This window comes from Sardina pilchardus, chromosome 10 (assembly GCF_963854185.1).
Source record: "Sardina pilchardus chromosome 10, fSarPil1.1, whole genome shotgun sequence".
NCBI lineage: Eukaryota > Metazoa > Chordata > Actinopteri > Clupeiformes > Clupeidae > Sardina > Sardina pilchardus.
In genome coordinates this window covers 32,431,907-32,455,670 of record NC_085003.1, presented here as the reverse complement: position 1 = coordinate 32,455,670, position 23,764 = coordinate 32,431,907, and the positions used below count along the sequence as shown (strand labels likewise).

The 23,764-nt window shown below is 45.4% G+C and overlaps 1 protein-coding gene across 2 annotated transcripts; it reads right to left on the bottom strand.

Moving 5' to 3' along the window:
- Positions 1-28: 28 nt before the first annotated feature.
- fam107b (family with sequence similarity 107 member B) lies at positions 29-22,828 on the bottom strand. Of its 2 annotated transcripts, none has more exons than XM_062547820.1 (4): positions 22,669-22,828; positions 6,557-6,740; positions 1,343-1,502; positions 29-1,116 (listed from the first exon to the last, which is right to left on the bottom strand). In XM_062547820.1, exons 2-4 carry the CDS (start codon positions 6,682-6,684, stop codon positions 997-999), a joined length of 408 nt encoding a protein of 135 aa, XP_062403804.1. In that variant the 5' UTR covers positions 6,685-6,740; positions 22,669-22,828; the 3' UTR covers positions 29-996. The 2 variants fall into 2 exon arrangements, with proteins under 2 accessions (XP_062403804.1, XP_062403803.1); XM_062547819.1 differs by lacking the exon at positions 22,669-22,828 and adding an exon at positions 7,635-7,792.
- Positions 22,829-23,764: the final 936 nt, after the last annotated feature.

Genomic DNA, 23,764 nt, shown 5'->3' with positions numbered 1-23,764 from the left:
CACATAAGGAACACATTCCACATGTTCATATGTTAACATGGTAAAATAACATTTATTAAAAGAAAAGTTTACATAACGTGGCTGGGCTCAGGTTAGCCAAAGAGCTAGTCTCCCTTGAGTACTCCGCACAGGTTGTTTACCCAAATGCCCCAAGCTCAATCACAGGAAAGGAAAAGGCCTGGTAAAGAAAAAGTCTTACCTCCGTGACCTATTAACACATACAACTAAAAGATATTATTTTTGTTCAGTCATAAAAAAACAACAACAAATATATATATGTATAAAGAAAAAGAAAATATACACGCGCACACACACGCCAAAATCTAATATTGCTTGAAAGAGTTTTAGCTAAGGAAGTACACAATACTGAAAAAAATACAATAGAGTGGGTGTACCACAGGGCTAAGCTTTGAACAGTCTGTCACAAAATGCGTAATTCATGAGTTGGAAAAAAAAATGGCAGAGGTCACTTTGACTCAAGCCATAACAATACAGAACATAAATAAAATCACAATATTTTGGCCAAATGCAGCTTCAAAAGTCCATCCAGTGTCCATTCTTCAATTCTCCTCCGTGGAAAATAAAAAAAGAAGCTTCTTAGTGGCTTTCCAAAACTTAAGAGAAACATCAGGGAATAGAACAAAAATAATCTGCTCCGCTGTACACGTCCGCTAAAGCCAGTCAACCTGTGACAGGTACGCGTGCATGTCTGTGACCATGTCTCTGTGTGTGTCTGAACGGAAGTGTGGCTTTGTGTGTGTGTGTGTGTGTGTGTGTGTGTGTGTGTGTGTTTGCCCCTCCTTCTGCTGCCAGTGTTTTGGTGAGAGAGGTGAAGTGAATACTGGTTAAACCCTTCAGGAGGAACCTTTATCTAGAGTCACTGGTTTCACAGGGACACAGGGTAAGGAACACCAGGAAATCCCCCCAGACTGCAGTCCAGTTGCCATGCCGACATGTGCCTAGGACTTCTCCTAAGTTGCTTTCTTGTCCGTGTCCTTAAGTGGTGTGCTCCTGGTCGTCCATTTCCTGTTTGGTTCTCCTCAGGTTGCTCTTCATTTTCACAAACTCGGGAGTGTTCTCCTGCTCCTCCTCATTCTTCTGCTGTTCCTGCTCCAGCTGAAAGAACAAGCAAAGCCGGATTCAATGTATGAATGTGATTCAAAACTGATTCATGAGGAGCTTCAACTTATCACTTACACTACTCTCAGCCACATATACTGTATAAATGGTACAAATGTACGTTAAGTCAGCGGCTCTTCAAATCTCATCCAAGTGGGTCTGACAAGACAGCAGGTTAGCCTAAGATCAGAGATAGCCAAGTCATTGGCTGAGCTGAATGTACCTGTTCAAGTTTCTGCTGCCTCTTCATGAGCTCGATCTCCAGGTCCGACCTCTTCTTGTGGGCTTCCTGCTCCTCCTTCTGGGCCTTAAGCACCTGGTCCCTCTTCCTCTTCTCCATCACCTTCTGCAGTTCCGGCTTATTCATAGGAGCCAGGCCCCCCCTGCAAGGCACACACACAACAGCCAATCAGCATCTGGTTCACCAAGACTAAGTTATGTGCAACAGTAACCAATTACTGGCTGTGGCACTTACAAAATAGGGAATCCACCTGTTAATATATGGAAGTGTTCTATTTGTTGATGCATATAGTCGTTACAACCTCAATTGATAACTTATTAGTAACATTTTGGGGACTAACACCTAAAACTCATGAAAGTAATCCTGACATGTGTCAATCTAGAGAGTGGCAAGTGCAATTCAAGCCTAGAAATCCACAGACTACATGCAGAGTACCCACACCATAGCAAGCATCTCAAAAGCTGAGTCAGAGTCTATATGAAACACAGCCAGCCGAGTGAGGGTCTGCATCTGCCCACAGACACTCACACTCACAGATGCCAGCTCATCATCAGTGCATGTATGCCCGTGCCAACTGGGGGGACAGAACATTCTGTCTGCCAACGCTCCTGCTGTCCAGTCTCCATGGCAACCTCAACAACAACGTCATAGCAACCCAGAGTGAATTAGACTGGATTACTGACCAGTGCAAATCAGAGACTCATGGGTCTCTCTCTCTATCTATCTCTCTCTCTCTCTCTCTCTCTCTCTCTCACACACACACACACACACACACACACACACACACACACGCATAATCACTCAAAATGGCTCTTTCAATTTAATTCGATTGACAGTTGCATAACGCAAACTTTTCATGCCCCTTTCATGTCAAACCCTGATTGCCCCACATCGGAGTAATCTGCCCGTAAAAGTGTGTCCCAGGGATGAGGCCGGTGGGAGAGGTAGATGACCAGGCAACTCTCCAACAGGACAGACTGTGTACAGTTGTGCTGCTGCCAGAGAGAAAACACTTAAGGACATAGTGGACCGGAAAAAACCCAACGCTCGCCCCTTTGTGAGCCTTGTCTTCAGAGTGACTTGTACTGCAAGGTTTTACTGAGGAGTTTGAGAGTGCGTCATTAAGTAAACTCCTTCAGTAGTTCTCCTGCACTAAACATACAGAGCACCTCCGTGTGAAAGTGTGCTTTTGTAAACGTTCCTTTAAAGAGTCTTCTATATCACATCAACCCCCGACTCCCCCCCCTCCCACCAGCCCATTAGCGCTCCCTGCTAAATGAAATCAGCAGGCCCGAGATGAATATGCACACGCATGGGCTGAAAACAGATGCTGCTCTGCTGCTGTGGTGCTGGGCCCAGACTGGACTCTGCTGGGCTGTTACGCAACCACATGCCTCCGCCGTGTCCACCGCGCCAGCTCTGAGCACGACTCAGACAACACAAGCACCGCCAGCACACGCCGCCCCCCCCCTCAGCACACTCACGCTCGGCCAAGCAGAGGTGCAGTGGGGATGGGTGTGTGTGTGTGTGTGTGTGGGTGGGTGGGGGGGCTGGAATGTGATCACAACTCACAAGAAAAAGGGAGCCAGGAATTTCACTCACATACTCTGAGCTCTGGGGAACCAGTGTCTATTGTGTGTCGCATACAATCTGTGCGACGGACACACTATCTGGCCAATGATAACAATGGCATGAGAGGAAACTCGTTACAATAGACTTTTCAGTACAAATGGGAGTGTTCTGGTAAGTTCTCAGAATGTGCTCAGTATTCTCTGAACGTGCTCCACGAGAGCCGATCCTCTCATGTTCATGTGTTCAGCACAGCTGGCTAAAATGTGGTCTGGTGAGTAGGAAGCTTACGGGGGAAAAGTATTGAGTATTGAGTTTGGTCTCTGTGGTCTGCTGCTTGCAGACACTGAATGTCTTTGGTTGTGACTGCCTCAAGGAGAACAACAATGGATTCAAACATCTTCTACGATAAACACAAACCGATACTGAACTGGCATACCGATACTATTTATCATCAGTATATCAATTTCGCAAGACTACATCAAAAGAAGGGAGCCATTGAGTATTTTTTATTACCCATTTACAATGTATTGTTTTTGATACAAACATATCACAGCCTTGAGTACTTCGCCGACTATGTTGAGGAATGCAGGGTTACTGATTAAAAGGCTACTGTACTGTAACTAGGTCTACCAAACATGACTTTTGCCCAATCTGATAAAGGTGGATTACTGTGGCCTTCCCCTTGAGGGGCCCCTTTAATTCACTGCGTTCCCACCAAAGGACCTAAAACAGCACTTTTCTGAACGAACGCTGAAGGGATTCATTTATTGGGAATAATTTTGCTTACGTGGAGGTAAAAATAGTTACAGTAAGATGACAAGTAAATGTGAGAAAGGCGAAAAAGGGATAGTCTGCATGTGCTCACAAGCATGCGTACAAAAAAAAGCATTTCTAAATGCATTTCCAGAACACTGGGGAGGATATTTAAAGAATTCCATTGATGCAGTCTGCTTCAAGAAGACAGCATTCAGACAGACTTGAAGTGTCTAACAGTGATGTGTGCAGCGGAGTTAATCCTCCCTTATGAGGATCAGCCACCAGCATTCTGGCACCTACATTCCTTCACTTTTCGCATTCATTTTAATCTCCAGAACGTAATCAAATATCGTCCCATTGGGCAGAATCAAAAAGCTGCTCAGTGTGTGTGCTCCCCCATCCCCACAGCGGGTTTGCAACGCATAGAGTGACGTTGCAGAAAGTTCTGGTGAATTCAGCAAAAATAAATAAATAAATATCTTAAAAACAACAACAAAACAAAAAAAAAGCCGCATCACAGCCAGTTCTTTCTTTATTACGCAACAACAATCTCTTTCCAGAGAATGAGAAGAATCCTCAGACTGTCTTGGACTTGAGCTCAAGTCTCCTGTCAGAATGTCGGTCCAGAGAGGACAAACAAGTATGGAGGGCTGAGAAAAGACTGGTCCAGTACTCCTCTGTGCCCCTTACATAAGCCTCCAGCCCACCCCTGCCCCCGACCCAAAGCATTATCTAATAATAAGTGATGCAATGTACCGCGCTATATATAGTCTGACCTCCATCAGTGTGACTTTTCATCTGTATGCCCTCCCTGTAGATGTGCTTTCAGAAGCACTTTGATGCACACTACTCTTCCAAGGGTGATGGATATGTGTGAGTGTGTGTGTGTGAGTGTGTGTGTGTGAGAGAGAGAGTGAGTGAGGTTGAGCGAGGGAGAGTAAGAGAGAGAGAGAGAGAGAGAGAGAGAGAGAGAGAGAGAGAGAGAGAGAGAGAGAGTGAGGGTGAGCGAGGGAGAGAGAGAGAGAGAGAGAGAGAAAATGGACAGATGGTAAACTGCTAGGAGACTAAGAATATTGATGAGCAAGAGGTTGCTCTACTGTCAAGGAGAGTGTGTGAGTGAATGACAAAGCAAGTAAGAAAGAGATAAATACAGGTAGAGAGACATAGAGATGGAGAGAGAGAGAGATAGAGAGAGAGATAGAGCAGTTGAGAGAGTGTGTGCGAGAGAGTGTGTGTGCAAGAGATGCTGTAATCCCTGTTATGTAACTCCCTCTTCCTCTCAGCTTCCCAGCATCACTACAGTGCTCAGCATCATCTAATCCCTTCCAGACTGCGGAAACATTCCCTCTCACTTTATCAAAACACACACATGCACACACGAGCGCGCGCGCACACACACACACACACACACACACACACACACACACACACACACACACACACACACACACGGTTCATCACTCATGTCTAGACAGCAACTAACAATTGAGATGGGAATCTCTTGTATTCCCAAAAACCCTTACAGACTGAAAACGTTGAGATCAGATTCAGACCACCCTGCACAACGCCACGCTGCCAGCACACCGACTTCAGGTCAGTCGGCAACACAAGCGTGATGCTCCTTCAGCTCGGCCACTCAGAGGACAGGAGGAGTGTGGGGAGCAGAATGGGGAGATCACTGTTGCTTTACGTAACTGTTCTGGTACATGTGTGAGTGAGTCAGAGTCGGAGGGTATGCCTGTGTGTGTGTGTGTGTGTGTGTGTGTGTGTGTATGTGTGAGCTCGTTTCCCTGGTTATCGTCTCTCATCTACATCAAAGCACTGAAAAGATCTCCTGAGGCTGGTTTGCCTGTCAGCGTTCTCCCTTTTTCCACCAGCTCCACAATGTAAACAAACCCGTCATAACATTAAAAGAGTGCTAGCAAGCGTCTCCTCTACTGTCTGTCTGGTCTTTCTTGCTTTCCAGCCGATATGTTGTTTTAGTGCAAAAATGCACCATTCACCAAAGGGAACATAATGCAGCTATGACTTACGCAACACTCAACATTACCATACAGCAGGAGTATATTATGCTTATGTAACAGGGCTGCGTCTACTCATTTGGTATTCTACAGTCCATCAGCAACATTATTAAAGCTTGATAGCCTACTAATTTTTGTCACTCAGATGATAATCTCTTTGAAATGAGCTGCAAGACTACATATCTGCACTCCGCTAGCATGTTTCGGTGACAAACATGGGAGTGAAAACAAGCCAACGTGTTTCATAAGGGGTTATATCATCAAATTGTAACTTCTGTTCTCTGAAGTGTTCAATCAAGGTAATGTATTTGTGTGAGAGGAGGGAGAGGGAGAAGAGGGAGAGGGAGTATGGACAATGAGCCTGAGTCAATATGATTAACAATGTGGGTAATAATTATGTGTTTCAGCACTATTTCAATGACCTGGCCAGTAAATGCCCTCCAACCAGCCTTAAATAAACCTAAACTCTGTAAATAAAGAGGACCAAGATCAGATTACACACTCTCCCATAGTGTGCGTGTGCGTGTGTGTGTGTGTGTGTGTGTGTGTGTGTGTGTGTGTGTGTGTGTGTGTGTGTGTGTGTGTGGTTTAGTCAGGCAAGAAAAAGAGTGGGTGGTGGGTGGTAGGTGGCAGTACTGTAACAAATGTAATAAATTACTTAAAGGCTAATGCAGGGCAAAGCAAAACAAAAAGCAAAACGGTCAAAAACAAACATTTTTGTTTTACAACGTTAGCTCAACAAATTGATTATACACCTGTACGGGGGGATATGTTGCAGACAGACAGACAGACAGACAGACAGACAGACAGACAGACAGACAGACAAACAGACAGACAGACAGCACACCTCTTTTGGTTCATTAGCAGCTCTCGGTGCAGGTCTTGATGGTTCCTGGAGTTCTTGACTGGGTTTATGAGTTTCTTGGGCTTGATAAGCTCATCGCAGTCCCCGTCCATGTAGTCCGGCTGGGCCATGATGCTTCGCACCCTGGGCAGTCCCTCTCTCAGCTCCCCCTGGTTCAGACAGTGGTCTGTGGTCACAGAGAGAGAGGGCAACGGTTAGCCATAGGTCAGCTTGACACTATGCAGTGCTCACGCCTCGGAGAGGAAACTTAAGGCTATAATTCTATGAGCATTTCTTTTCATGGCATAAATAACGACTTTAAGAAAACTGTTGACATTGTGAGATAAACACACACACACACACACACACATACACACACACACGTCTGAAGGAGGTCTGAGAAATCTTTCAGAAAATTGTTTTAAAAAAAAAATTATACTGATAATGACAACATGTGAATGGGACACCAGATAAATGACCATGGGAATTAACCAGGACTCATGCCGGGAGAATGTGACCACATCAACACAGAAGCAAGACATAACAACCAGTGTGAAGATGGAACTATAAACCCACTCTAGCCAAAACAGTCAGAAAAAACGTGTTCTTCAAAAGCATGGACTAAGCTACCTCACAATAACAAATGTCCTGCAACTATGTGCATTGTCTAAAACATGTGTTAGTTTCCTTTCCTTTCCCATGGCAACATAGTTTTTTAAAAGCCCAAACAATCCAGTAATATGTTCAGAAACCCGCACATATCAAATTGTACAAGGGTGGACTATAAAACGTAACACACTGGAGTTAATTGTTCACGAACGGTTGAAGAAGCGACAAACTGAATACCTCACACTTTAGTTTATAATAGTGGCAAGGGTGAAAAGGCGTTATATGGTACTGTGATTCCACAACGGTCTCACCTGCATAACAGTCTATTGTGAAACGCGCAGTTAGTTATTGTCCATCGCAACACTTTGCAGGTACGCAATGTACAGAACAGAACAGGCGCGGTCCGAAGAAGGAAAAAATCACAGGAATTTAAAAAAAAAAATAAAACAAGAAATGTGCCCATAAAACTCACCTGGCAGGATGGGGAACACAGGGTATCCGTACACTGTAGTCATTTTTACTAACTTTAGATGGCTTCTGCCCCGAAACTAGCAAGTAAACTAACTCGTGTGCAGCGAGGAGATCGCACGTTGTGCTGCGGCGGAGTGGTGATGTTTGCTGTGCGCTCTCTGCCTCACAACTGTCTAAGTGCGTAACGCGCCGTCCTGCTTTCAGGGATGTGATATTGTTTTTTATTACCTAACAACCCCGCCCCTGACAGAGGAACACCGCGGTTAATCGTTTAACAGTTGGTGACCCAACTGCCTTATATGGGAAAAGGCATCATTTTTCATAGATGCTCCACATTCCTTCTTCAGCCAAACTCAAAGTCCACAATGCACACCGAATCAATACTGACAGAAATGACTACATCTTATGAAGGAAACCACTGAAAAAAAAACTGGTGGCTTAGGTTAAATAGACCAACCCTAATTAGAATGTAGGCTACGAATTATTATGTTTGTTCATGAAATGTGAAATGAGTGACACAAGTCATAGCCTACGTGGAAACATAAACTACCAATATGTATAACTGCAAAAAAGATAAATAAGGAATGTTGATGATATTAACCATCTTGGATAACCTTTGTGAATCCTCCACATTTTGTCCCCTATTGTGATTGCAGTCTTGTAAACATATGCAAGCGCAGTACATGTCCACGAGAGGTCGCACTAGGGTAAGTTCCCGTTTAAACAGAGCATGCTGTAGTAGGCCTACCCTAAGACAGATGTAATTCAATTATTTAATTGAGGGCTGAATCGGGAAGACAATTGAATTTATTTGTCTCTCATCGGTCTGACTCCGTCCTTTCTGTTCAAGCCAGTAACCTTGCTGCTAGGTCTATGGGGAAACACAGGCCAGGGAGAGGTTTATATACGTAGGCTGTAGTCTACATGAGAGTCAAAGTCCATTAAGATGGCCTATATTTACCAGCCTACATATTCCAAATACTTTTCCCGAATGACCACTTCAGAACATGCATCAACAAAACTCTTCCTTGTAAAATCCTAATCTGATCAGTATTTAGGATCAGTCATATGCCCTGATAAATGTGGCCAGAGTTGGAATCAGGTTGTTTTCAGGGTTCAATCACACAGCAGGGGAATTAGGCTTTAATCTGTACAATCGGACAGCCATGCATGACAAGAAAACATCCTTGACAGAATCTCCATGGTTTATGATGGTAAAATTTGACTTTTGATGCACTGTAAAGGCACTGCTTGTACACACACACACACACACACACACACACACACACACACACACACACACACACACACACACACACACACACACACACACACACACACACACACACACACACACACACACACACACACACACACACACACACACACACACACACACACACACACACACACACACACACACACACACACACACGGGTGCATGTTATTTATTTAGAAAGGCACAGGCTCCAGCAGGGGAAAGCACTGGCTGTGGCGTAATGACAGAGGGGGTTCCTAACCCACGGCAGAGCAACCGTTCCAGCTCTCTCCAGCAGTAATTACCATCATCGCCAGCCGCCACTTGGCTGGAGAACTGGACCGCGTGTGAGGGACAGCAGCACGCCCGTAAACCGTGCACGAACGCATGCACACACACACACACACACACACGCCTGCTGTGATGGGGACTCGCAGATGTTCAACAGGAGGTTCTGAGGCCACTTTTGAGTCACTGAGAAGAATGAGTGAGATTACACATATTATTGTCCCAAGTCGATGGAATTCCAGCAAGTGCTCAAAGTTCTCCGGGTATGAGTAAGGTGGTGATAACTATGACTCAAAAACGCCCACTCATACACCCACACACCATCCTCCCTCCACACACACACACGTCCTTCTAGAGAGAGTGTATTGTAGAGAGAGGGCTCAGCATGTGCTTATTATGGGCATGTCCTATGTGTGTGTGTGTGTGTGTGTGTGTGTGTGCACATGGATATGTGAGTGAGTTTATTAAAGACCAGCTTCCTTTGCTTAATTAAAACCTTTCAGTTACTGACTGAGGCTAAGGGATCGGTGACTATGGCAACCTCTCTTATGCAACACACATAACAAAGGGGTATGCCAGAATCTCACAAACACACACATCTAATGGAGGTGCCGATCACAAACATTCACAGTCGCAATATATCCTCTACAAATGGGTGTGGCATTATGTCAACACACACACACACACACACACACACACACCTAGGTGAACGATTTATAGTCCCACATGCTCATTGTCATGCAAAGGGTTGTGTTGTTCAACGTGATGGATGGTCTGTGTGTATGTGTGTGTGTGTGTGTGTATGTGTGTGTGTGTGTGTATGTGTGTGTGTGTGTGTGTGTGCGTCTGCATGAGCGTGTATTTGTGTGTGCGTGTTTACATTGATGCATTCATCTTTCCAGGAGGGCGCTTCCTTCCCCGTTCCAGGAATCCCCATTAAAAGCGGAAAGGCAGCGGACTCATGCTTACTTAAACACACACACACACACACACACACACACACACACACACACACACACACACACACACACACACACACACACACACACACACACACACACACACACACACACACACACACACACACACACACACACACACACACACACACACACACACACACACACACACACACACACACACACACACACACACACACACACCAAAACACACTGGAATTCACATGTAAAAGGTGTGTGTGTACACCGAGGAGCATGTGTGTGTTTATTGGTTTGGGAAGTGCAGTGCCCTCTCCCTGCTGTCCCCGGCCCATCAGCGGGACCCTGCTTCTGCTCCACAGCCTCCGCTAATGAGCTCCTTTTATGACGCCTCTCAGACGTCACTCTCCCGGTCAGCTACAAAAGTGACCCCCCGCGGTGCGGATGTGGGCCTAATGACCTGTACACGGCTTGTGACGACTACCCAACTCGTAAAAAAAAAAGAGAAAAGAAAGAAAAACCCTGATCTCAAGTCAGACGCTCACCTAACAAAAAAAAAGAGGGGTGTTGGTGGGGGGGGGGGGGGGGGGTTGATCGGTTGGTCGGGTTCAGCTCTCTTCATTTTCCGTGATCGACACCAACAATCACCCAGTGTGACAAGATCTGCTCGCTGCTTGTTTTCACTCATAGCACGTTGATAAGGGAAACGTCGTGACAAACGACTTGTGTCATTGCGCCAGAAAGGAGCCCTTTCTAAGCGGTCCTCTTCCCTTTGGTGTTCCGCCTCTCGGTGGGGGTTAATTGAATGAAAGAGCTGGCAACACAGAGCCTTTTCTTCTCAGGCTCCAGCCGTAGCAGCAGCGGCAGCAGCAGCACTACTCTGCTAGGCCTCAGACACGGCAGAGGACAAAGACAGAGAGGCCCCTCCTCAGTCTTAAGAAGCAACCTTCCAATGTCCTGCCCCGACACAACCAAGGACTCTCCTCCGCTCACAAAAGACTGACGCACAGTAAGTGGAATGTGTATGTGTGTGTGTGTGTGTGTGTGTGTGTGTGTGTATTTGAGTGTGCTATAATAGGACTTATTTTCATGTGAATCACTATCTGCTTTTCTACTCTCATATCTGTGGAAGTGTGCTTTCCCATGAGGGTGTGTGTGTGTGTGTGTGTGTGTGTGTGTGTGTGTTTGCATACATACATATGTTTTCTATTTGGAATATGCATATGTGTGACAATAGGAAAAACATGAGGACAAAACCACTGGCGCTTCGGGGGCGGCTGCACTATTAAAGCCACAGAGGCTCTGGGAGACACACACTCTCCCTGGTCCCACTCCTGGGCCTGGCCTGCACTGCACTGGCCTGTGCTGGCCCTTTTATGATCCTCTGTGTGTGTGTGTGTGTGTGTGTGTAGACAGGGCGTGGGGCTGACACTGGTCCCTCTAAATCATTTCCCAGTTTCCTCTTCCACTCCATCGGCTCACAGGGCTCCAGACAGAAGCACCCCTCCCGGTGAAAGAGAGAGGAGACTCTTCAGGAGAGAAAGGAAAGAAAGAAAGAAAAACAGGAAATGGACATATTGTACCCAAAGACAAAGAGGGCCCCCTGATCTTTCCATGACTTCAGGAAGGCTTATGTAAGAGGGGGTGAAATATCACACACTCGGGAGAAAGAGAGAGAGATATGTAGAGCGAGAGAGAGAGAGGGGGGAGGGAGAGAAAAAATGAGGGAGAGGAATGTGGAAGAGGTCATGCCTGGGATTGTGAATGTGATGACTTCATGACATAGATTCTATGTCATAGATGATAGTTGAACACACACACACACACACACACACACACACACACACACACACACACACACACACACACACACACACACACACACACACACACACACACACACACACACACACACACACACACACACACACACACACACACACACACACACACACACACAACCAACTTCAACAAAATATAGCCTACATTATGTAAATTCAAACTCAATAGTAGAGTAGCCAGTTGAGGGTACGTCTGAGCTCCATCCAATTACAGTATAGTGCACTTATACTTCTGCCAGATCAAGGGTAGTGTAGCACAGAGGCACAATGGGATACCTCAATCCACCTCCATTTGAAACATGCCAGGGAAGAGAGGCGATTGAAATACCTCGTTAACGCAATTAAAGTATAAACAGATCACAGGGGGAGTTAGTCAGTGGATCAAAAAAGAGAATCTGTGTGACCGACTGGGAGAATGTGTCAAACACCCAAAAATGGGGGATGTGTGCCTTTGTTCTGCCTGAACATGTTCCCTTGTTAGAGGATACAGTGATGGAGAGGGGTTTAGAGAGAGAGAGAGAGAGAGAGAGAGAGAGAGAGAGAGAGAGAGAGAGAGAGCAGCTGGTAGCCCTATTGCACCATCTGACCCTGTGTATCTCAGTGTGGTTTATACACAGCAGGGAATGAGGTGGGGGAAATAATAGTTTATCACACACACACACACACACACACACACACACACACACACACACACCCTCCTTCATCTGTCCCACCCTCCTCTGCTGTCCGTCACTCTCACTGTCCCTGTGACCATCAAGTCCCCCCCTCCTCGTCTCCATGGCGATCACTCTATTGAAAGCTCTGCCAACTCCACCTTCACTTCCTCTTCTCACCCCCCCTCCTCCAAACACACACACACACACACACAAGATATTTCACCCCTTCCCCCACTATCAGACCATCAGAGAGGAGAGGGCCTCTCTCTGGAAGACGTCAGAATCAGAAGAAGAAGAATCTACTGGCATTCTAGGAACCATTTCTGAGAGGGGACGTCACAGGGCACGTCAGGACATGTGGGGCGCAGGCTCCCTGCTTAACTAATCATATCCTCATGATGACATTACAGGAGGGACACTGATGAGTCCCTGGAGAGGGAGAGGGAGAGAGGGAGAGAGGGAGAGAGAGAGGAGAGGCAGAGAAAAAAAGAAATTAAGAGAGTGAGAAAAGAGAGAAAAAAAGAAAAAAAAAGAAAAGAAAGCAGGAATATTGGCCAGCTCTCCAGACATCATGTGGAAAACCTTGAGGAGAATTGAATCTATTTCCTCCAGTGGGGAGTTGAGATATTTTACAATCCGCAAGCCCATGCCGTTCCCACAGAGCAGGGAGCAGCGGAGAGGAGAGGAGAGGAGAGGAGAGGAGAGGAGGCTGTCTGGACATAGCACACCAGGAACAGAGAAGGGGAGTCAGCTGAATATCTGGGCCAGAAATATGTGAAATGTGTTTCAATGTTAGTCTTACATGTAGTTATAATAGGCCTATCCAACATTGAAACAAGAGAGTGTTTGTGTGCAAAAGGGGGAGAAGGGAAGAGAAGGAGAGGAGGGAGAGGGAGGGAGAGAGAGAGAGAGAGAGAGAGAGAGAGAGAGAGAGAGAGAGAGAGAGAGAGAGAGAGAGAGAGAGAGAGAGAGAGAGAGAGAGAGAGAGAGAGAGAGAGAGAGAGAGAGAGAGAGAGAGAGAGAGAGTAAAAATAAACAGTCAGCTCTAGTTCATTGTTTTCTCCAGGGGATGTCAAGGTTCAAAATCTGCAGCTCTGGCACACACATTTCCACTGTTATTTTAATAAATGTCTCATTTGTTCAGTTTAGCGATGCCTCAATCTTCACAATGTGCAATTTCCTGTAATTGTTTGCCTTTGGCTAAGATTTTTTGATATTTCTTTCTATCTCAAATAACAGATATGTTAACACTGTGATATAGCAATAACCAGCTGTAAATTTGTCTAAATATGTTTAGTACGTCTTACTTTCAACACAAACCTTCAGCGGTATTTCAAGACGCAAGCGATTAGGATGATAAAATGACTTCCCAGATGACACCCAGAAAGTGTCTTCATTCACAACTCTTCTCCTGATACCACTGATATGACTGAGCCAAGTCTACATTCAGACTGGTTTAAAGGCATTCCGCCCTCTTGTCAAGTCAAGGACTTCCACACAAACACAGAACCAGAGTATCAAAAAACAAAACAAAATCATGTTATAATAAAGAGACAATGCCAGGATTGCACAACTTGTGCATACACACCGACACACACCATCTGCGGTAACTCATCTCCACCTGGGTATAGCCCCTGGCGTATTGTTTTCTGGTCCAGTGGACATCTCTCATTTAACTAGCTGATGGTTCAAACCAGGTCAGAGAACTGAAGAGCAGCATATGGACCGCCTGACGAACACGCTGACGCAAAGGCATAACCACACACACACAAACACACACACACACCCCCACACCCCAAACCCCCACACCCCCACACACACACAAAACTGGTGACAAAATGACTTGGAATCATGACACAGAACTGTGAACAACACCCACATTCATGTTCCCATGAAGAATGCCAACAAGACACCCAGCATGGTGTTGCTCGCCCCATGGTTACACGTGTGGTAGTATGTGTGCGGACACATGCACATACACTACTACAGCAGACACCATGGATGTGGAGTTCCTCTTCTCACCCTCTCTAACCTTGCTTGGAGCCTGTTCACACGCAGTTGACACCCTTTGTATAGGGCCCTGGCGGACGTGCAAAGTAGAACACTGGGCCTGACAAAGAAGCAGCACGAATACTTCTCTCGTGAACGTCAACTTGAATGAATAAAATAAATGTTTAAAGTCGGCGTGAGACAGCGGTTTGTGGAGGGGTCCGACTCCGAGCGGGGGCCACATGTTGGCCGGCTGAGTGATCGAGGGATTAAGGGGTGAGTTGTAAGAGCGTGTGAGAAGGCGTCGGAGGGCTTGGTCTGGACATCTCTGGAGGGCCGTTCGGGGTTCCTGGGATGCACTTCCTGTTCCCACTCTGGGACTGGAGTGGTGTGACCTGAGGGACCGAGGGGGTCACTCACACGATGAGGTCATGCGAGGGGTCGGGTCAGTCTGAGTGTGTGAGAGAGTCCGCCCAGTTGGGGAGTGTTTATTTGTGTGTTTGTTTGTGTGTGTGTGTGTGTGTGTGTGTGTGTGTGTATGTGTGTCTGTGCATATGTGTGTGAGCATGTGTGTGTATATGAGTGTGCGCATGTTTGTGAGTGTGTGTATGAGAGAGGGAGTGAGCGAGATGATATATGACTGAGAGTGAGAGCAAGGGCTTTTACTTATGTTAATAAGAAATTCCCTGGAGAGAATCATCACACACACACATATACATACACACACAACAGAGAACAGGGTATGAAGGCAACCTACACACTTAGCTGCTACAGTACTACTACTCACAGTACTACACACTGTGTTTGAGAGTGTACAAAGCAGTTGAGTTTGCAGCAGTTTGGGTGCGGTCACATTTTTCACACCTGATGCACAGCTTCCCTCTGTACTTCAAACTTGCCCCCCCCCCCTCCAAACTGACACGAGCACAAACAGAAGCGACACAAGTGACTGCTCACCGCGAATACGCTCTTTCAGCTGCTTCTTTGCTGGCAAACGGATTGCAAAACAGCTTCCTGTTCGGAGTGCCGCATCATCCCTCATCATCACCAGCCACTGGGCCACGTTAACGATTAACGGCTACACACACACACACTAACAAGGACAAACGCACACGCCGACGTGTTTGTGTTTACACAGGTAGGTTGATGAATGACGCCACGCTAACGCGTCACTCAATCACACCTTTCAGTCCGTCACTGCTGTAGGAAACTCATAGGAGTCTGGTGACGGTCAATGATCTCATCTCTGATTTGGACTAACCAGAAGACTAACATGTAACATAATGTACGTTACATAGAATAGCAATAACTACACATCCTTTAAACGAACTTGATAGTTTAATTGAGAAATGAAATGCTGCACAAATGCAGCAATTATGCGCGTACTGTAGTGCATGCTGTAGGTAGACTTTTGTGTCCGTGTGAGTGGTGGAGTGGCTTGTCCATTTTAATCACTGACCTCACAGATTTGAAGTCATACAAACATGTCAGCTGTGTATAACAAACTTCATCTCTGAGACACGGAGGTGCAGGGTGTAGGAATCTCTGGGAATGCAGAGAGCACAATTACATCAGGATAATTAATAATAATATAATATAATATATACTTTTTTGATCCCGTGAGGGAAATTCAGTTCTCTGCATTTAACCCAATTTAACCGAATTAGTGAACACACAGCACACAGTGAACACACAGTGAGGTGAATCACACAACCCAGAGCAGTTAAGTGTTTGAACATTAAGTGTTCAGTTATTCATTTCCAGAACTGTAGATGAATGAGATGCTATCACTATGGTGAGGTAAAGGTCGTTATGAATGATAGGATATACAGTATCAGAGGAATTTGCATACAGTATGTTCACAAACTAGATCTTCCATAGTAAATGAAATTCTCTGTATCTATCTCTCTCACACACACTCTCACACACACACACACACACACACACCCTACATTACTGTACCAAACCACACAGTACAAGCGCCCAACCCACACACCTTCTCCCCTCAAATGGCAGCAGAATGAGCCACAAAGGAAAAAAAGTTGTAGGCTACACTTTCACTCATGTCATGTGCTCACTTACTACATTCACTAAAATGTTCTTGTTCGCTCTGTTACTGACACATGGCTTTCGTTCTTCTTTCAAACACATACCCATGTGTAAGTGTGTGTGAGTGTGTGTGTGAGTGAGTGACCATTCTTACACTGTCTGATCATTGTCTGAATAGGCCTCATTGAAAAAACGGCAGGACAGCAGCTTAGATCATGCTGAGAGAATGTGATGAACTGGCAAAAGCTTTCTCCCACTCCACACATAGCTTGGACACGAGCACAGCTTCCCCCCCCCACCCCCCCCCACCCTCACACACACGGAGAGACGACATCAACAGAACACTAGTGGAAAAAACATCAGGGAAATGACATACGGAGAATTACATGTGCAATTACATGCAGTTTATGTTGTCTTATTTTGAAGAGACATATCAAATCTTTCCAACTGTAGTTACTGGGAGCTTAGAAAAAGGAGAGATCTGTACATCCACGGAAGAAGCTGATTGCTTACCAACCGTCTTTAAAGGGACACTAATCTTTGGGCAGGGTCAGCAGCTGTCCTTCAGAGGTCAACGTGTGTGTGTATGTGTGTGTGAGAGAGAGTAAGAGAGTGTGGGAGAAAGAGGGTGTGTGTGCACATGTGTTTGTGCGTGTGTGTGGATGTGGATGTGCAGGCGGTGACTAGCAGCTGTCTGTCTGTGCTTATGGACTACTCGCCCTCACCAACAAAGCCTACAGTATGGTTTTGCTATACGTCCTGGTCAGCTGCACCTCACACCTGTTACACACCGCTTACCTCAGCAGTGGTGTGTGTGTGTGTGTGTGTGGTGTGTGTGTGTGGTGTGTGTGTCCAAACACATGTGAGGGGGTGAATGATGGCTGACACATGGCAATGGCTATATTTACTTATAACAGGAAAATGAACCCTTGACTGAAAGAACCTGGAACTGCTGATGATACAAAACGGCACAGGGAGAACAACAGAGAGAAAATAACATTTGTTATTTCACAACAGAAACAAGTGGCATCGGAATAAGGCCTTACAGAATCACTTGGGAGGCGGAAGACAAATCACTAGCCTTCACACAAGGAACAAGACCATTATACACTGGCAGCGGATCAATACCTCCTTAGCTCAATAACTGAAGTACGCAATCTGAAATTCAGAGAGCCTGATTGAACATCTGCCACACACACACACACACACACACACACACACACACACACACACACACACACACACACACACACACACACACACACACAAACACACTGTCTAAAGTCCTATCATAGATGCACACAGAACACTTTTGGTTTTCATTGAGAGTCAACACCCCATCATACCAACCCCTACTTCCAAAATAACTGGACTCTGATGGCAAAATCAAGTGGATCTATTCCACTATTTTCCTCTTTTTTTTCTTTAACACACACATACACGCATGCGCACCCACACACACACGCGCACACACACTCCAATCTCTCTGTGGCTCTCTGGCACATTAAGAAGGATTAGGGAGGATCCCCCTTCCAACGACCACTCTAGAGTGGGGGGGAATCACAACTGTTACCATACAGCCTGAGCATTATCTGCTGCCAACTGCTGAGCTGGCACTGTCTGCCTGTCTGCGTGGACGTGCAGGTGGCTGGTTCAAAGGCTCCTTTGCCGGGAGCGTGCAAGAGCCCCTTTTCCTTTGTGCGAGACACACACAGACACACATACATACAGTACACTCACACGGAATGACTCAACACTGGTGGATTTCCTGATTTGATTTACTTCTATTTGAAAAACAAAGTGCCAACCATAACATCTCTCGATCAGGAATGAGAAGGTAATTGGAAAATAAGAGCATAAAAATCAGCCCGACTCGTTTACTACAGTAGGCTGTAATATGCTGTTCTGAAACTAGGCTCTAAAGTGTTCCGTCATGCTAAGGCTGCTACACAGAGCTCCTCTTATATGTGTGGATATATGAGAGAGGTTGTATGATTGTGTATATACAGTATCTGTGTGTGTGTGTGTGTGTGTGTGTGTGTGTGTGTGTGTGTGTGTGTGTGTGTGTGTGTGTGTGTGTGTGTGTGTGTGTGTGTGTGTGTGTGTGTGGCGCGCATCAGAGCCTGTGCTGCAGCTCCAGTGATATGCATGGGGACGCCTCTTTGTTCAGGGTTGAGGCCTCCAACGGAGAGAATGGAAAATCAATGTGGAGGCTCAGAGATGAGAGCTGCCATTGGCCCAGGCCTTAACAGCGAGATTTAAAGACAGATGCTCATGCATGGACCTCTATAGATCTATAGATTACCACACACCAAAGATCGCCGTGAAAATACTCATCCCTTACCACCAACCTCATCTTAACCAGGATCACTGATATCAGGCTGAGATAATCTCACATACAGAGAAAAAAGCGGAAACCTTTTGTGTGAAATTCTACAGATTACACATGATTGAGATGCTTCTCTACCTAATAATGCCATGAAGGAGTCAGTTTACTTATTTTCCCTACAACCCCATCTCTGTTCATCTCTCTTTTTGATCATTACCCACCCCCACTGATCGCTTTCTCTCTCTTTCTCTCTATTTCTCCCTCTCTGTTTCCCACTCTCCTGAGACTGCAGGTTGTCTCCCTTTCATCCCACTGGGGAGAAAATAAGGGTGGAACATCTTTACTTCAAATTTACCTTGTATGCGTTTCACAGATTTAACATGGAAAATACACACACACATTATCTTATGTCTGGATCACACACAAACACACATACGCACACACACATACACACACACACTTTCCTCTCTCCCCCTTTTTGGCGCACGCATGCGCTCACACACACAGACACGAGCTCTCCTGAGAGGTGGTAGTGTGTTTTACCTACAGTCATTTTTCTCTGTCTTTGTTTCAGGTTCTTTGTTTGACCCAGAATTTGAAGTCTATACTATTAAAGCTTTCCGTATGTATACAGAATATTATAAATGCTGATATTCAAAATTGCCAGACAATAGCCTGTTGGTGAACACACGTCTGAAAACAGCACTGTTTTTTTTTTACACACATTGTACATGCCTGAAATATTCTTCACAGACAGGCAGAGAGTAATTACACAGTGCAGTTAACATGGTATATGATGTTCCAAGGATCAGGGAAAGCGAGCTCTTGAGCATGTGTGTGCGGCGCGCGCTTCGGTCCCGATGCATCTTTAACTTGTCATCCAACCACATATGCGCGCACACCAGCTCCAACGTGTATCAAAACACATCTAGGAAACAAAGAGTGACATCACGAGACAAAGCCCCGCCTCCTACCCCATCCATATGGTGCGATTGGCTCGTGGGGAGGACCACCACGATGCCTGTCAAAATGTAATACCTGGCTAGTGACGTCACAATAGAAATCCTCGGCCAGCAGAATCAAAACATTTGCCAGGCATGGTGGTTACAACAGGATGGGTTCTATTACATCATGTTCCTATGGCACGTCTATACAGAGAAAGTGAGAGCCGTGATCTGGAAATAAGTGATGTGGACTGATGCCGATACATATTCAGAATGGATAGACTGAACAGAAAGAATCTCCAACGTGGAGACAGGATACAGAAAACACTAGGGGGTGAGCATCAAAGCCGATAACACAAACAAAGAGATCCAAATGTCAGTGTGAACACACACACACACACACACACAATAAAACACACGTATGCGCACAAAACCAGACAACACACATGCAATAGAAAATGGACAAAATGACACCAGGCAATAAATGCTGAAAAAGTTTTGAATGTAAATGCTCCGGTCATCTGAAGCAACTGGCATGGACAACAACAAGTGTGTGCACACAAACATACACAGACACAGACAGACAAACAGACAGACAGACAGACAGACAGACAGACAGACAGACAGACAGACACACACTAGCACAGAGAAAAGAGGGAGTGAGATTTCTGCAACATGGACACAATTTTGCCGTGGCTGCAGCTGCTGACTCATGGGAGCATTTGTGCAAAGAGAGACACAGGAATAAAGCGAGGATTTCGACCCACAGTACGTCACTGGGGGGCCCACACACACACACACATACACACACACACACACACACACACACACACACACACACACACACACAGACACACACACACACACACACACAGTGAACTGTCACCCTCACATCCCTAACCTAACCTGGCTATTTCATATTGACACTCACCAACATCCAGTCCGTTGAAACAAGCACACACTCGCACAAGCATTCAAGCAATATTACAGAAAGTGAACAGTGATCTTGGCAGAAAGCTATGGCTCCACAGAGACCTATGGAGAGACAACACCATGGCCAGCTGAGAGAGCATACTAAACATTCCAGTCCACGGGGACAGTTCTGTGACTCACTAGGAGAGTGTACCAGTCATTCAGAGAATTGTGTCATCACGACAGATTCCTCCAGTACTGTTCATGCATGTTCTGTCCTTCATTTTCTGATAAACACACCCATTTTGTCCTATGTATAATGTAGGATACTGAGATACAACGCTAAGAAAGACAAGAGACGGCGAGGAAGGGAAATTGTACTGACAAAGTTCTCTTCTGTGTCTGGGTAATATGGGGTTGTCTGACATACTTGAGCTGCTAAGACTTGTTCTGACCGAGTGTGTTAAGATGACATAATGCTGTTTAGGAATGGGTGATGGAGCTGTGTGGCAGTAATTGTCAGCCAGATCACTACTGTATATGGGAGAATACAACTTGTTCACAGAACAGAGAGAGATAAAGGCCAAAGAAACACAAACACCCATGTGGTGAACACAGGATGATATGTTTCTGAACTATTCAAATCCAAGTCCGTTTCTCACTCGCTTGTCATTCCAAGGGAAGTGGAAGGAGAACTCAAGGGGAGTCTGCAGTGCGCGCTAACACACACACACATGTACAAATGCAAGGGGATGGGTTCAAAGATCAAAAAACAGATGTATAGTGTTTGACAAAATACACTCCAAATTACAAACACATGTGGACTGGGCCTTCCCCACCCAGCCCCCTGCCAATCAGACAGAGAGTGAATCTGCACTACCCTCTATGACACAACATTGCACGATATGGCATAGGATCTCATTAACGTTGTCACTATACCGGATTGCAGTAAGTTTAGCTAAAGGTTTATAGAGTGTTAATCTTTCATGCCCGAAGTGCTACTGCTTGAAAGCAATCTTCCTGATCTGAGTAATCAGCGCGACGATTAGGCTATCCTACAGCCGTCAACTCTGCTACAGTGTCCACGTGGTAAGGCATGAGAAAGAAATGTTCAGGAACAGAAATGTCTGGCTGTCTAGAGTCCACACTAAAAAGTATAGTTAACAGGATCCTTCAAGTGCTGTTGAGTAGGCTACTCCAATTCTCAGTCGGCCACGGTGTGAATTCTTCAATGACAAACGCAGCAGCCCCATGTGCTTTGACTAGTGTGCTGTCACTCGAAACTAAATTTACTACATACTCTGGGCTCATTCAGACCTATAGCACATGAAAATGCCTGTGTACGTTGGTTAATTTTTGTTTAGTTGAGAGCACAGCTGTGCTGTGTGCTTCAGAAGAACAACGTGCCGAATGTTTTAAGCAACTCCGCGAATGAGCAACTGTTCGTAAAGAACAATAACGCAACCACCACCAGTATTGTTCATGGAGGATATGTGCCCCATGCATTTCTACTGATATTTCAAAAGAAGTAGGCTAGGCCTCTAACGGTACACACAATATTAGAAAGAATCTGTGTATGAGATGGAAACACCCGGCTCTTATTTGTCCTGTTTATCACCGAAATTCCAACAATGTCCGAGGAGCCCGAGGTTACTTTGTTTTCAGCGGTCACGTTCAGCATCGCGGCTGAAGCGGAATGATGCCAGATGACTATCCGAGATTGATTTGACTAAAGGAGTCACTCGTCCCGCACGCGCGCAGGACCGATAAATAACAACCGCCTAACCTTTCATCACATCGGTCAACGAAACACAGACATAAAGACACATACCTCCAAGTTCCTCTTAGATTGCGGGTCTTGGAAGAAAACTTGCTCAGATGACAAAAAGTAAAAAGGATTTGTTGAACATCCGTGAAATTTCCGAGCACTTCTCTTTTAAGGTGTGTCTGTCTATCTGCTTTTTCCCTCTGTTGGAAACAGTTCAGTTACGGGACCCATAGAAAATGTAAATTAATACTAGGCGGTGGGGGGCTGTCTTATACGACCCAATGCTTGATTCACATAGAAGACTCCTCCCCCTTGTCTCATGTTTATTCATGAAGGGGAGCCCCAAGAATTCACTGGGCGTGGTACATGAAAGAGAGGAGGAGACTGACGCTCACACTGGGATAGATGCAATTGTTTGACATTTTTCTTTGTGTGGTTTTCGTCATCAAAATATACACAGTGAGTACACAAGCGGTTTATGTGAGGCGGATGCTGACATATAACACAACACTGTCTTTGCATACATATCCTATTACCCCAGAGTGATCATTGTCAACAAGACATTTTTTAGACATAATCCGTTTACGGATTAATCTGTCGGGCTCCAGATCTAGCCTTCTATTAAACTGACAAAAAAAGTATTCATGTTTCTCCTACTTTGCAAGACAATGGGAAGTATTACAGACCTAGACAATATCATAATACACATTTTAAATCACAATAGCCCGCTCTTGAAACGGGGGGTGGTGAGTTCAGCGGAAGATGTGTCATGTGCGCGTGCAGAGACGCAATTTCCAGTAATCGCTGGCCAGCGCGCAGAGGATGCTGCATAGTTGACTTCACCAATGTCAGCTCTGCATGCTAATAGTTCTGAGGCAACAAGTAGGCTACCTCAGAATGTTTTTTTTTTTTTTTAAAGAGAGAATAGTCATATACATTACACTACCATTTGCCAGAAGCACCTGCTGCTGCCAAGACAATGCGTAAAATAGAATATGAAACCTTATTTAGACTTCTGAAGGTACAAATAAGTAGCTATAAGTGAACCTCTAATGAAGGTAACTGGCTACATACAAACAGTGATTCACAATTACACATCTTGGCTGAAGCTTACAGATCTGGCTGTAGTTTACAGCTGAAATATTACCCTATGTGTGCG

Coding starts and splice junctions, on each gene's coding strand:
- fam107b (XM_062547819.1), bottom strand. CDS start 7,677: ATGACTACAGTGTACGGATACCCTGTGTTCCCCATCCTGCCAG. Junction 6,741..7,634: donor TGTGTTCCCCATCCTGCCAG/GTGAGTTTTATG, acceptor CTGTGACCACAG/ACCACTGTCTGAACCAGGGG. Junction 1,503..6,556: donor CTGCTAATGAACCAAAAGAG/GTGTGCTGTCTG, acceptor TGTGCCTTGCAG/GGGGGGCCTGGCTCCTATGA.